Below are 13,357 nucleotides of genomic sequence, written 5' to 3'. Positions count from 1 at the left end.
AAAGGAATTAATTGTTAACATCAGAAAGGGGAAGTCAGGAGATTACGTGCCAGTTTTCAATGGTGGGTTGGTGATCATGTCTTGTTTTGGGCCCAGCACATAAATGCAACCATGAAAAAGATGCACGAGTGCCTCAACCTTCTTAGAAGTTTAAAGAAATTTGGCATGTCACCATAGACTCTAACAAACTTATACAGATGCACTGTAGAAGAAATCCTGACTAGTTGCATCATGGCCTGATATGGCAATTCCAATGCACAAGAATGCAAGGGGCTGTAGACGGTCATCCCGGACCTTTGTGGGAACAGCCCGCCCCACCATTGAAAGCATCTACATAAGACACTGCCTCAGGAAGGTTGCATTTATCATTAAGGAATCCCACCATCCAAGCTTTGCCATTATCCTGCTGTTACCATTGGGCAGGAGCCTAAAGTCTCACCACTAAATTCAGGTACTGCTATCTGCACAACCCCAATCCTATCTCAGCCATGGAAAACTATGGACCACCTCTTGAACTATCATGGACTTGTTTTCTCTTTTCTTCACACTCTTGCTTTTTGCACAGTATTATTCTTTTCCTTTTTTGTAGAATTTATGTACAATTTATGTTTTTTATATTTCTCAGAGTATGTGACTGATGCTGCTGCAAGCAAAGTTTTCATCGTACCATTATGTCACTGTGTTTATGCACATGACAATAAACTCAAAATAATTATGATATTGGGAAATAATCTGCCACCATTTATATATAAAGAATTTTCAGTATGAAATAGTTCTTAAATATGTATTTATCTTAACAATTTAGTATTCTGTCAATTCAGATATTCTGCACCCATTGTTCATTGATCAATTATTGCACATTCACAGGTTGGTTTTGTGTTACCTGCACACATTTACCGGGCTCACACAAAGCATTCTACTCTCTGATGACTAACCTCAAAGTCCCATCATTCCTTCTAGATGATCCCAACCAGGAATATCTTCATAGACCTAGAAAATCAGTGTCTCACACAAGTCTGGTTACAGAACCATTGTAACATGAATCTACCAAAGGGTTTGTATCAGCTAAGAAGGTTTTTTTTTCAAGGCTTGGGCAAACTTACAATTGAGACAGTTTTCTGAGATACCAACTTTTATGTAAATATATGGAGCTGCTCTTGATCATATTTGAACTGAGTGAATACAGCCGCATATATGTTTTTCTGAAATTATTCCCAATGGACATAAACATTTACACATCTGTGAAAAATGAGTTGTATTTCTTGAAAATCACGTTCACATAGAGTAGAGGGATGCAGTGCACTTTTTGCCGGTTGGTAATATTCCCCTCTTATTTTTTAGCAAGATCTTCATGTTTCTGAAGACATTTTGCTGCTTTGAAGCACTCCAAAATGACAAAGCAGGTGGAGCTATTCCTGAAATTTGATATTAGCAAGAAATTAAATAGCATTGGTGTGAAAAGTATCAGACATTGTTCATTTACTGAAACAGCCTTTAATCACACTGATAGCTAAGAAACTGTTTAAAGGGACAATCACATTAACTCTGCATTCACGGCCATCAAATGGTCCAGTCAGGAACATCCAGAGTCAAATACATTGTTGGATATTTAAAATCTGAAAAATACTGGCTATTCAGAAATGTTAGAAGGGCACATGCTAATCTACGCTTGATTCCACTAAGCTCTTAAGGGCCTGTCCCACTTAGGCGACTCTTTAGGCGACTGCCAGGGACTAGTATTAATGGAATTCGCATACGATACCTGGCACCAACCTATGACAGCACCTACGACAATCTAAGACAACACCTATGACAACCTACAACAACCTACGACAGCAAAAATTGTCGCCACTGTCGCCGAAAATTTTTCAACATGTTGAAAATTTTACGGCAGTTGCCTGTAGTCGCCCAAAAAATCGCCTAAGTAGGACAGGCCCATTAGGCATCAGGTGCAAATGGTTACTGTAACACTTCATCAAGAGTGACACTTTTTTGCCTCATGTCCTCATGGTAGACTAGTCCAGATGGTAAGATCACATGGGATCCAGAGTGAGCTGGCCAATTGGATATACAATTGGATTGGTGGAAGGAGCCATAGTGTACTAATGGAGGGTTGCTTTTCAGATTAGAGGCCTAAAACCAAAAGGGTGCTGCGGGGATCAGTGCGGGGTCATCTTTTGATTGTCATTTATCTTAACAATTTTCATGTGAATGTAGGGGGCATGATTAGTAAACTTACAGATGGCACTAAAATTGGTGGTGTGATGGAAGTGAAGAAGATTGTCTGAAATTACAACAGACTCTAGGCCAACTAGAAAAGTAGGCAAAGGACTGGCAGATGTAATTTAACTCAGATTAGTGGAAGTGATGCACTTTGGGAAGTTGAACCAGGATAGGACATGCACAATGAATGGCAGGACTCTGGGGATTGTTGTAGAACCAAGAGACTTTGGGATGAAAATATATAATCCCCTGAAAGTGACAAATTGAATAGACAGGGTGTTGAAAAAAGTAGAAAGCATGCTTGCCTTTGTCACTTGGGGCATTAAGTGGAAGAGTTAGAATGTTATGTTCCAGCTTCACAAGATGTTGGTGAGAGCGCACCAAGACTTTTGTGTGTAGACCTGTTAGCTGTACCAGAGGATGGATGTGATTAAGCTGGAGAGGATTTGGAAACGGTTAACAAGGATATTGCCGGGACCGGAGGCCTTGAGTTATAAGGAGAGGCTGGATAGGCTTTTTGCCCTGAGCAAAGGAGGCTAAGGGGCGACCTTATGGTGGTTTATAAAATATTGTGAAGAAGTCTTAGGCGCTTTGTGTTCTGTATGGTGTACCATTAACATCCTTGGCTACTGTACTATAATATTTGCATAGGAATAGGATGCAAGTCCATGCATGCTGCCAATGCCTGTCTTAAACATATTGGTGCTGGATTGTGTGCATGCAACAATATAATAATAATAATAATAATAATAAATTTTATTTATGGGCGCCTTTCAAGAGTCTCAAGGACACCTTACAAAAATTTAGCAGGTAGAGGAAAAACATGTAAGGGGAATGAAATAAATAGTAGAGACATGACTAGTACACAAAGTAAAGACAGAATTCAATTCAAAACACAATATGAGGCAATTAATGCACAGATGAAAAGGGAGGGGGATGTGGGGCTAAGGATAGGCAGAGGTGAAGAGATGGGTCTTGATGCGGGACTGGAAGATGGTGAGGGGCATGGAATTGCGGATCAGTTGGGGGAGGGAGTTCCAGAGCCTGGGAGCTGCCCTGGAGAAGGCATATATGGGATAAGAACGTGATATATTATCTAAGTTGTGATGTGTGGGATTGTAAAGGAAATATTGAATCGGGAATTTTTGCTTGGGTGTCTGCTTGGCTAATAGAAGCCAGTGTCCAGATTTTATTTCTAATCAATCTCACACTATATTTATCAATGAACTGTCCTGGACAGGTGTATACTTCTCCACCTATTTATTAATCTACGAGACATTCCCACTTTAATCATTCCTAATATAAAAGTAACTGAATAAAATTCCAATACATTTGGAAAGGCCTAATTCTCTATCTTTCCAACATGACTTTAATGTTTCATGAATAGTTAGTTACCTTCAAATCTTATTTTCTTTCCATTTTAATTGTCGCTCCTCTTTTGAGTCACACCATTACCTCAATAGGAATATGTAGTTTCCCAGCTTTTATGCATAGTTATTCTGGATACTTTTGCAAAACTGTTTATGAGCTCAAAACATAATAAAAACTCTGCATCATTTATTGAGGTTTGGCTATGTTATTTATGAGAAATGAACATCAAGCTATGTTCGAAATGTTCTGAAACAGACAATTTTCTATTATCATCTTATACTTCCCACGGGAAAATTAGAAGCAAGTTGCATGGGCCATCCGGCTTGACCTGCCATTCACTTAAGATCATTGGTGATTTTAGCATCAATTCCATTTTCTTGTGTGTTCCTCATAACCCTCGACTGCTTTATAAACTGGACATTTATCAATCACAACCTTGAGTTTAGTCTTCCTCACCTCTTAAATAGGCAACCCCATGTTATGAAACCATACACGCTAGTTTGCGATTTCCACACAAAAGGAAACATCCTGCACAGCATCCAATAAGTTTGTTCCTTCTATTGATCCAGTTCCTAACATTACAATCATTAATTGACACTGACGATCAACCATACTTAAATTTTAAAAAACAGAAAAACAGTGCTGCATTAAAAACAGTTGTGAATATTACAGTTATTATAGTTATTAATTATTGAATTCAAGTTTCTGATTTCATAATATAACTTAATTTTCATGCTGCTAATTAGTTTCAGGAAACAGACTCGGAAGAGGAATTTGGAACAAGTGCACAGAGAAATGTTGCAGTGGAAAACACACAGAGTCAGAGGTAATTTACTTTCTGTGGCCTTAACGCATCACATTGTTAAAATTGATTGGTTTATTTTGAGAATGATAATGTCAAACTATTTGTTCACATTTGATGACATTACACCAAGACATTCCATCTCAAAGCAAGACAATTATTTTGTGTAATTATTTTAATTATTTTCAGTATCAACTCAAGGAATTGGAATCTGACCAATAACATCAGGATACCACATGACAGTAGAAATCAGACACAAAATGCTGGAGTAACTCAGCCGGTCAGAAGGCATCTCCAGAGAAAAGGAATAGATGATGTTTCGGGTCGAGACCCTTCTTTAGACTGAGAGGCAGGGGAAAGGGAAATAAGAGGTATGGGCGGTGATATAGAGAAATATAGAACAAATGAATGAAAGATATGCAAAAGAGTTACGATGATAAAGGGAACAGGCCATTGTTAGCTGTGACCTAGGTGAAAACGAGTTACAGACAATGACACTCAACAAGACAACCTTGAAACTGGTACAACAACTTGGGTGGGGTTGGGACGGGGAGAGAGAGAGAGAGAGAGAGAGAGAGGATGAAGGGGTTACTTGAAGTTAGCAAAATCAACATTCATACCACTGGGTTGTAAACTGCCTAAGTGAAATCAGGGACTAGGACTTGCTTTGCTTGTTTGAAGTTAGTTATGATGGTTTGGACTTGGCACCATTTGGTTAACGGGGAGGACTGGATCTGGCATTGTTTTCAAGGATCGGGTTTTGGAAACTTAACTGTTTGATTGAACGACTGGGCAATAATACCAGCATTGTTTATTTGCAGTGGGTTTTGGGACTGCCCTTATATGTTATCTGGTTAGGAGATTGGATCTAACATTATTTGCTCCATTGGGGATCAGGACTGGCATTGTTTGTAGATAGGGTGCTTCAGGGATAGGGATGGAATGTGTTCTTGATGAGTGAAATAGGTTGTGGGACTTAAGTAATTTGTTTGATTTTTTTCTCTGGGGATCTTGGCATCTCCAGCAATGCCAGCATTCCTAAATGTTGAACTGAGTGGAAAGAGCCACCTGGATCATTCCTTCTGGAACAGACCCTCTCTACGTCTAAGATATACACAAAATGCTGGAGTAACTCAATGGCACAGGCAGACTCTCTGGAGAGAAGGAATGAGTGGCGTTTTGGGTCGAGACCCTTCTTCAGACCCTATCTACGTCGGTTCATCTTAAACTGTTTGATGAACTGCTCTCAGAGAAGCTGAATACCATGTCTCAGAAAACGTTTCACCCCCCCTATTAAACGTCAGGTAATTTTCTCCCTGGTAGTCGCTAGCCTGGTCGACTCATTGTTTCAGCCTGTTCATGTCCCACAGAACTTATTTATGTTAATCTTGACTCAATCTCCCCTTGTGTAGATCTTTCCCATGTGCATTCATGACAGTTCTAATGCCCTCCATCATTTTGCCAATTTCTAGTTTCCTGATCTCTTCTGACTCATTTTTCACAATGGAGATTGAATTCCCTCTGCACACCCATCTCATACTTTGGTACACGTGACGGTAATAAGCTAAATCAAGAACTTTTTATTTCTTTTTTTTTCACCTAATTAAACTTATTCTCAGATTGAAAAAGTTATAGTTCAACTCAACTCACATTCTCTAAATCAAAGGTATAGAAATGGGAAACCTGTTTCTTTGTGGTATATATGGAACGGTCCTGTTTCAGTACTCTCTCATATCTTATTTGTGTATCATTGTCTTCGGCATTCAAAGGATTGACTATTTTCTGTCGGATTTGATGAGCTGTCACCACCAGGCACACATTACACTCCCCTTTTTGTGTTTAACCGTCACATTTACTCTCTGAATTTTTGGTTCACTTTTCCAAGAAGACCATTCCCCTTCCCATGCTTACCATCTTACCTCCTTCCTTTGCACCATTCAGTGATACAAATGCCTAGAGTCTTTGAGCCATACAACACACAAACCGAATCTTGGGTCCACCATGTCTGCTAACTATCAAGACTCTATTTATACTAAATTAATCATTTCCTCTAGAATCATTAATAGTAAGATCAAACGAGAACTTACCAGATTGAACTTTGATCTTTATTTTATGAGGAGTAACGATAAGGGATTATGTGAAGACCCCGCCTACACGCATGCGCAACATTCTTCAAAGCAGCGGTGTGGAATCACAGAAAAAACACAGTACTTGAAATAAACATAGTAAAGATAAGGAGAACTAAAATACCAGTTGACCTTTATAATTGAGGGTGGGAGCAGAGGGCACGTAATCCCTCATCGTAACTCCTCATAAAATAAAGATCAAAGTTCAAACTGGTAAGTTCTCGTTTAATCTTACTATTTTACTTCGGAGTCACGTGAGTGACTACGTGAAGATTTTAAAGCTCTGTGATTTCAAACCGTGGAACAGTTCATGCTTCACTCACTGCCGAGTCATCCAAGGGAGGGAAGTATGTTATCGTAATTAAACATGAATCTGGTTTAAAACAATAACAATATTTATTTTAAATAATAATAAAGAAAATAATGCTCCCCCGGGCTTAAATTATATATTTGCAGTCTAAAATCCTCTCTGCAAATGACACAGGTTTTATAATCGGATTATTGTAGAATGTTTGAAAAGTTCTTTCCGTGGACGTGGATGTGGTCCAATGGTACGTCCATATTCTTAGCCGCCGATGTAGATGCTGCCCTGGTGGAGTGAGATGTGTAAATATCAATATCCTCCCCAGCAGCTCCCAATACCTGTTTGAGCCATCTAGAGATGGTTTGAACCGACACCCGACCATATGGCTTTTTGTAGCTGACCCATAGTGCCTTTTCTCTCCCTCGGGGATCTTTGTTTGTGTTGAGGTACTGTAGTAGATGTATCATGACACATAAACGGGGGTCAGGTGGGTATGCCCGGAATTCCATAATTAGCCCTGAAGTTCCTGGCCTGCTCTGTTTTACCAGCTCCCGGATAGTAAAAGTTACTTGGTCAGATGTTATGACCATGTTGTCCAGTCTGAGTAGGTGAAGGGACTGGACCCTTTGTGCTGAGACTAGAGCCATCAGCATTGCTGTTTTTAGGGTAAGCTGTTCCAGAGTGAGGGATCTGGCTGGTGGCCATCCCCTTAGGTATGTCAGGACGACACTGACATCCCAGATCTGGGTGTACCTAGGTCTAGGGGGGTTGGTATTGTAGATGCCTTTCATTAATTTGGCCACCAGCGGATGAGATCCTATGGACTGTTGTCCTGGTGCCTGCCCCAAATAGGCTGACAGTGCACTCCTAGCACAATTGATTGTACTATAGCTCAGCCCTTCATCGTGGTGAAGGCTGGACAGGAACTCCAGTACATTTGTTATGGTTGCTGTGTTGTATGTTGTCCCTGTTCTTGAACAGTATGCTTCCCATTTTTTGATGCTGGAGAGATATTGTTTCTTGGTTGAAAGTCGGTGAGATGCTGTCATCATGCCCATGGTCCTATTTGACAATCACAGGTCCAGTAATGGTCTTTTTTAAAATCTGCAACCCAACAGGTTGATTCTGTCATGGCATGGATGACTATCGCCTGTGAGGGTGGATCAATAGATCTGGTCTGCTGGGGATGGTCATGGGTGGTTCTGTGACCATGTCTAGGACCACTGGGAACCTTGGCTGTGTAGGCCAGTCGGGTACTACCAAAATACCTGAAGCAGAGTCCATCTGTATTTTGCGTAGTACCCGACTGATGAGGCAGAAGGGGGGGGGGAAAGCATAGAAATATAGATCTCCCCAATTTAGCGAGAATGAGTCCATCGCCGCTGCCTCATGGTCTGGTTCCCAAACGACATATGTTGATACCTGGTGATTCAGTCGGGATGCAAAGAGATCGATATCTGGTGTTCCGTATTGCTTTGTAATTTCAGCAAATACTTTGGGGTTTAACATCCATTCGGTGTTATCATTGAATTTGCGTGACCTGGTGTCTGCCACTGTATTTAGCTTACCTGGTAGGTAAGTTGCTGATAGCCAAATATGTCTGTCGCCACACCATTGCCAGATTGTGTTGACCAGATTATCACATGATATCGATTTTATCCCGCCCATATGATTAATATAGGCCACCACTGTGGTATTGTCAATCTGTAAGCGGACATGCAAATGGTGCATAGTTGAACAGTAAGTTTTTAAACCATAAAACACACCCAACATTTCCAAATAGTTTATACCCAGTGTCTGTAGTAGTGATGATTCTAGAGTATTCCATCTACCACCTGTACTAGATATAGTATTAGTTGCTCCCCAGCCTTGAGCACTAGCATCCGTTTATATTGTGCATAAGGGATTATTGATAATGATGGGAATGGAACTGTGCCAAATGTTCTCTTTCCACCATTGTAATTCTGATATTGCTTTGGTTGGTAATTTCATGGTTCGGTCAAAATGACATGCATGTTGTTTTAACGCTTGCACCTTTGCTCTTTGTAAGTTTTGGTAATGCAAAGGTCCAAGCTAGGTAGCTGGAAATGCTGCTACTAATTTCCCAATTACTCTTGCCACTTGTCAAAAAGTTGGTTGATTGGCAATCATTAATTTGTTGCAGGCTTGTGCCAATTCTGCTGCTTTTTCTTTTGGCAACGTTACAGACATGTGGACTGAGTTAATTGTGAATCCCAGATAGTCCATAGTTGTGGATGGCGTCAACTTAGATTTATCTGGATGTATGACAAATCCCAACGTTTCAAATAAATGTTTAGTAGCTAATACTGCTGAATTAGCTAATTCCAGGGTTTTGCCTATTATCAAAATATCATCAAGATATGCCATGACAATATGTTTTTGTTTTCTTAGTATTGCCAGGGCTGGTTTTAATATCTTGGTAAACAGTCTAGGGGCTGATGTTAGCCCATTAGGCAACGATTTATACTGCCATTGTTGCCCCATCCAGTTAAACTTTAGGTATCTACGATGATCTTTATGAATGGGTACTGAGTAGTATGCATCTTTTAAATCGATGCATGCCATAAAGTATCCTTTGGAAATCAATTGTTTGGCAGTAATAAATGTTTCCATTTTGAAATGTATATACTTGACAAAAGTATTCAATGTTGTTAAGTCAATGATGATGTGGCATCCACCATCTTTTTTAGTTTTGGTAAAGATATTTGATACGAATTCCAAAGGATCATGTTTAGACTTTTCTATGATCCCCTTTGTATGTAGTCTCACCAGTTCTGCTTGTCCCTCATAGCATTTTTCCTTTTGTGAGAGGGTAAATTCCCTGTGGGGTGCATGCTGAACTGGTGGCATACTTTCTTGAATGAATTCGATTTTGTATCCTTGAATACTTTGTAGTATATAATTGTCAAGAGTGATAGTCCTCCATGCTTCCAAAAATAGGTGTAACCTCCCTCCTGTTAGTAAGGGCCCTGCACCATCTTATGTTCTGAAAGGAACCAGACCCACCTACCTCCATCGTTACTGGCAGAATATTCATTTCTTGGGCTTGCCGTTCTCTGTCTGTCAAGGTGGTGCTGTGTGGGGGTGGCGCATCTTCCATGGGGTCCACTCTGGGCCCTGTCCTAAAAAAGACTTTCGGGGATGATGTGCGGGCCCCGAGCTTTCACCAGTACCATGCTGTAGATGCCTACTGGTGGATGCGTAGGGGCACTGCCGTCTGGGTTGTGTGGTCTTGCTCTTTCGGGGGGCCTGCCCTCATGAGGCCTAATGCTTTGGACTCTTCATCCAGATCTTTCACTTGTTTTGGTAGATCTTTGCCACCCTTATAAAAGCATGGAATTTGGGAAAGTCAACATGCTTTTTTATGTAGAAGGTCCTACCTCAACTTTAATTCAGTCTTTTGAGGAAGATGATTGATCAGGGTAGGGCAGTAAATGATGTTAAGATGGACTTTAGTAAGGCATTTAACAAGGTTTCTACTGGCATATTGATCCAGTAGATTATGTCTCGTAAGATCTTCATACGAGTTGGTAAATTGTATACAGAATTGGCTTGGTCACTGAAGACAAAGGGTGCCGCTGGAGGAATGGTTCTCTGACTGAGGGTCTGTAAACAGTGATGTTCTGCAAGGATTAGTGCTGGAACCTCTGGTATTTATAATGTAGATGCTGATTAGTAAGCTTGCTAATGATGATATGACAATTAGGGGAGTTGTGGGTAGTGAGGAAGTTTGTCAAAGATTACAGCAGGATATAGATCAGGTGGAAATTTGAGTGAAGAAGTAGCAGATGGAGTTTGAGGAGGACAAGTATGAGGTGATTCCGTTTTGGAGGTCGAGGTCAAGCGGAAACGACACAGTAAATGATGGGAGTTACCCCTTAACAGAGGTGTCATTAACAGAGGGTGTAGGTGTAGACTAAGAGATGAGGTTTAGCAACGATCTGAGAGAAAACCTTTGTCACCCTCTGGTTGGTTGAAACCTGGAATGTTCTGCCTGAGTGGATGGTGGAGGCAAATATTCTCATGACAAGTAATGAATATCTGGATGAGTAAAAAAAATACATGAAGTGCGGGAGTAACTCAGCGGATCAGGCAGCATTTATGAATAATATTTATAAGCGACATTTCAGTTTTGGGCCCTTCTTCAGATGGAATCATCACCTATCCATGTTCTCCAAAGAGGCTGCCTGACCCATTGAGTTACTCCAGCACTTTGTGTCTTTTTTTGTAATCCAGTATCTGCAGTTGTTATGTCTATCTGGAAGAACACTTAAATTACTAAGGCATATGAGGTTTCATACTAAATGATGGTAAATGGGATCAGTATAGATGGGTATTTCATGTTTCAAAAGGATATGATGGGCAGAATACCCTATTTCTGTGTAGTCAATAACATATCTTCAACAGCTTTTACAGCATTGTAAAGGGGTAGTTCCTTCCTTAACATTGTTTCTGTCACCCCAACCTTCATTTTTTTTTGCCACAGCACCTTCCCATGTAGCTCCTAGAAGATGCCTTGCCTGCTTTTACCAATCCTCTTGTGCTGTTGTGTTAGGTTCACACGTCTTCTGGTGAATCAGTAAATTACTTGTATTTTTTCAATTCACATGGTGTGTTGCTGTTCCAAACACGGGCCCACTGTATAGATTACATATATGGTTTGTGAAAAACCCTCATTAAGTTTGTAAATGTCATCTCAAATTATCAGTTGTCTGCCTATTAATTCTTTATCCAAATTCAAATTCTTCATGCACCTTTGAAATCTCTCCCCACAGTTGCCTGCCCTATTTCAATGAAATTCAGCCTTAATTGAGAAACGGCACGCAAGCAGGATTATTGGTGCTCCACTCCCCTTCCTACTGGACATATACAGGAAGAGATGTATCAACAGAGCCATCTCCATCATCAAAGACCCTTACCACCCATCGCATGACATTTTCTCCATCCTCCCATCTGGGAAGAGGTACAGGAGCATTAGCTGCAAAACCAGCAGGATGCTCCTCAGCTTCTTCCCACAGGCTATAAGACTGTTAAATGGACTTTTCCCCCTGCCAAGTATCGCGCACAAACCCCCACACTGCAGCAGAGCCACTGTTGTGCCGCTGCCGGTCGGAACGGTTGTTGAATGTTTAGTAGAGTGTTAAATTTGTTCATGACATGTATTTTTTAATTTTAATTCCTATTTATTTTTTAATGCAAACTGAATGGACACTGGTTGAGCAACGTTTTTTGTTTTTTTTGTTTCCTCTGGGTATGCGAATACTCAGGAAATGACAATAAAGATTTACAATTACAATATTTCTGCTGGCCAATTTACATTCTTCCAGACACAATTCTCAGTTCAATAGTTCTGTATCCTAATTGTTGTGATGCCTGTATGTATGGCAGCTGGTGAGCAAGATTATTACATGTCTTCCAGGTTCATCTTTTATTCTTTTACTACTGCTGCTACGTCCTTTTGCATGATACCATCAATTCTTCTGTCAATTTATTCTATTACAGTCCATGCTATTATAGGTCTTCCCTTCTATCCCTCCCAGTAGAAATCTGCTTGCGCTCCAGCTTCTAATATTCACCATTAACTTTTCATAGTTGTGATGCTGGTTCATTGCCATGAAATCCAGACCTTAATAACTGTCCATTTCATAAACCAGGGAGGTTTAGTTTAGAATTGTCTCGAGTACCGAAGTACCGTGAAAAACCTTTGTTGCGTGCTAACCAGTCAGTGGAAAGATCATACATGATTACAATCGAGCCATCCACAGTGTACAGATAGTTACATGATAATGGTAATAAGGTTGTAAGGTCATAAGAAATTAGAGTAGAATTAGGCCATTTGGCCCATCAAGTCTACGCTGCCATTCAATCATGGCTGATCCATCTCTCCTTCCTAACCCCATTCTCCTGCCTTCTCCCCATAACCTGTGACATCTGTATTAATCAAATTACTTTTAGTGCAAGATAAAGCCCAATAAAATCTGATTAAAGATAGTCCAAGGCTTTCCAATGAGGTGGATTTTAGCTCTGGACCATTCTCTAGTTGTTGATAGGATGGTTCAGTTGCCTGGTAACAGCTGGGAAGAAACTGTCCCTGAATCTGGAGGTATGCATTTTTCACACTTTTATCTGATGGGAAAGGGGAGAAGTGGGAGTGACCAGGGTGAGACTTGGCCTTTATTATGCTGGTGTCCTTGCCAAGGCAGCGTGAAGTGTAATTGGAGTCAATGGAGGGTGGATGTTGGAGGGTGAGTGGTTTGTGTGTACTCCATCTCGTCATTATTTGTTATTCGACCCACTATAGTAGTTACAGACCAGTTAGTCTAACATCGGTAGTGGGGAAACTGCTAGAGTCAGTTATTAAAGATGGGATAGCAGCACATTTGGAAAGTGGTGAAATCATTGGACAAAGTCAGCTTGGATTTATGAAAGGTGAATCATGTCTGACGAATCTTATAGAATTTTTCGAGGATGCAACTAGTAGAGTGGATAAGGGAGAACCAGTGGATGTGT

General features: G+C 40.5%; 1 protein-coding gene across 1 annotated transcript in view; it reads left to right on the top strand.

The window, feature by feature from the left end:
• LOC129703884 (uncharacterized) overlaps window positions 1-13,357 on the top strand; it is a 314,315-nt gene that overhangs the window by 182,324 nt on the left and 118,634 nt on the right. Inside the window, exon 11 of the mRNA XM_055646562.1 lies at window positions 4,341-4,420. Coding sequence (XP_055502537.1) covers window positions 4,341-4,420 — 80 coding nt within the window. The remainder of the gene's footprint in view (window positions 1-4,340; window positions 4,421-13,357) is intronic.

This window comes from Leucoraja erinacea, chromosome 1 (assembly GCF_028641065.1).
Source record: "Leucoraja erinacea ecotype New England chromosome 1, Leri_hhj_1, whole genome shotgun sequence".
Classification (NCBI taxonomy): Eukaryota; Metazoa; Chordata; class Chondrichthyes; order Rajiformes; family Rajidae; genus Leucoraja; species Leucoraja erinaceus.
The sequence above is the reverse complement of the archived record's forward strand: the minus strand, read 5'-3'. Positions and strand labels throughout refer to the sequence as shown.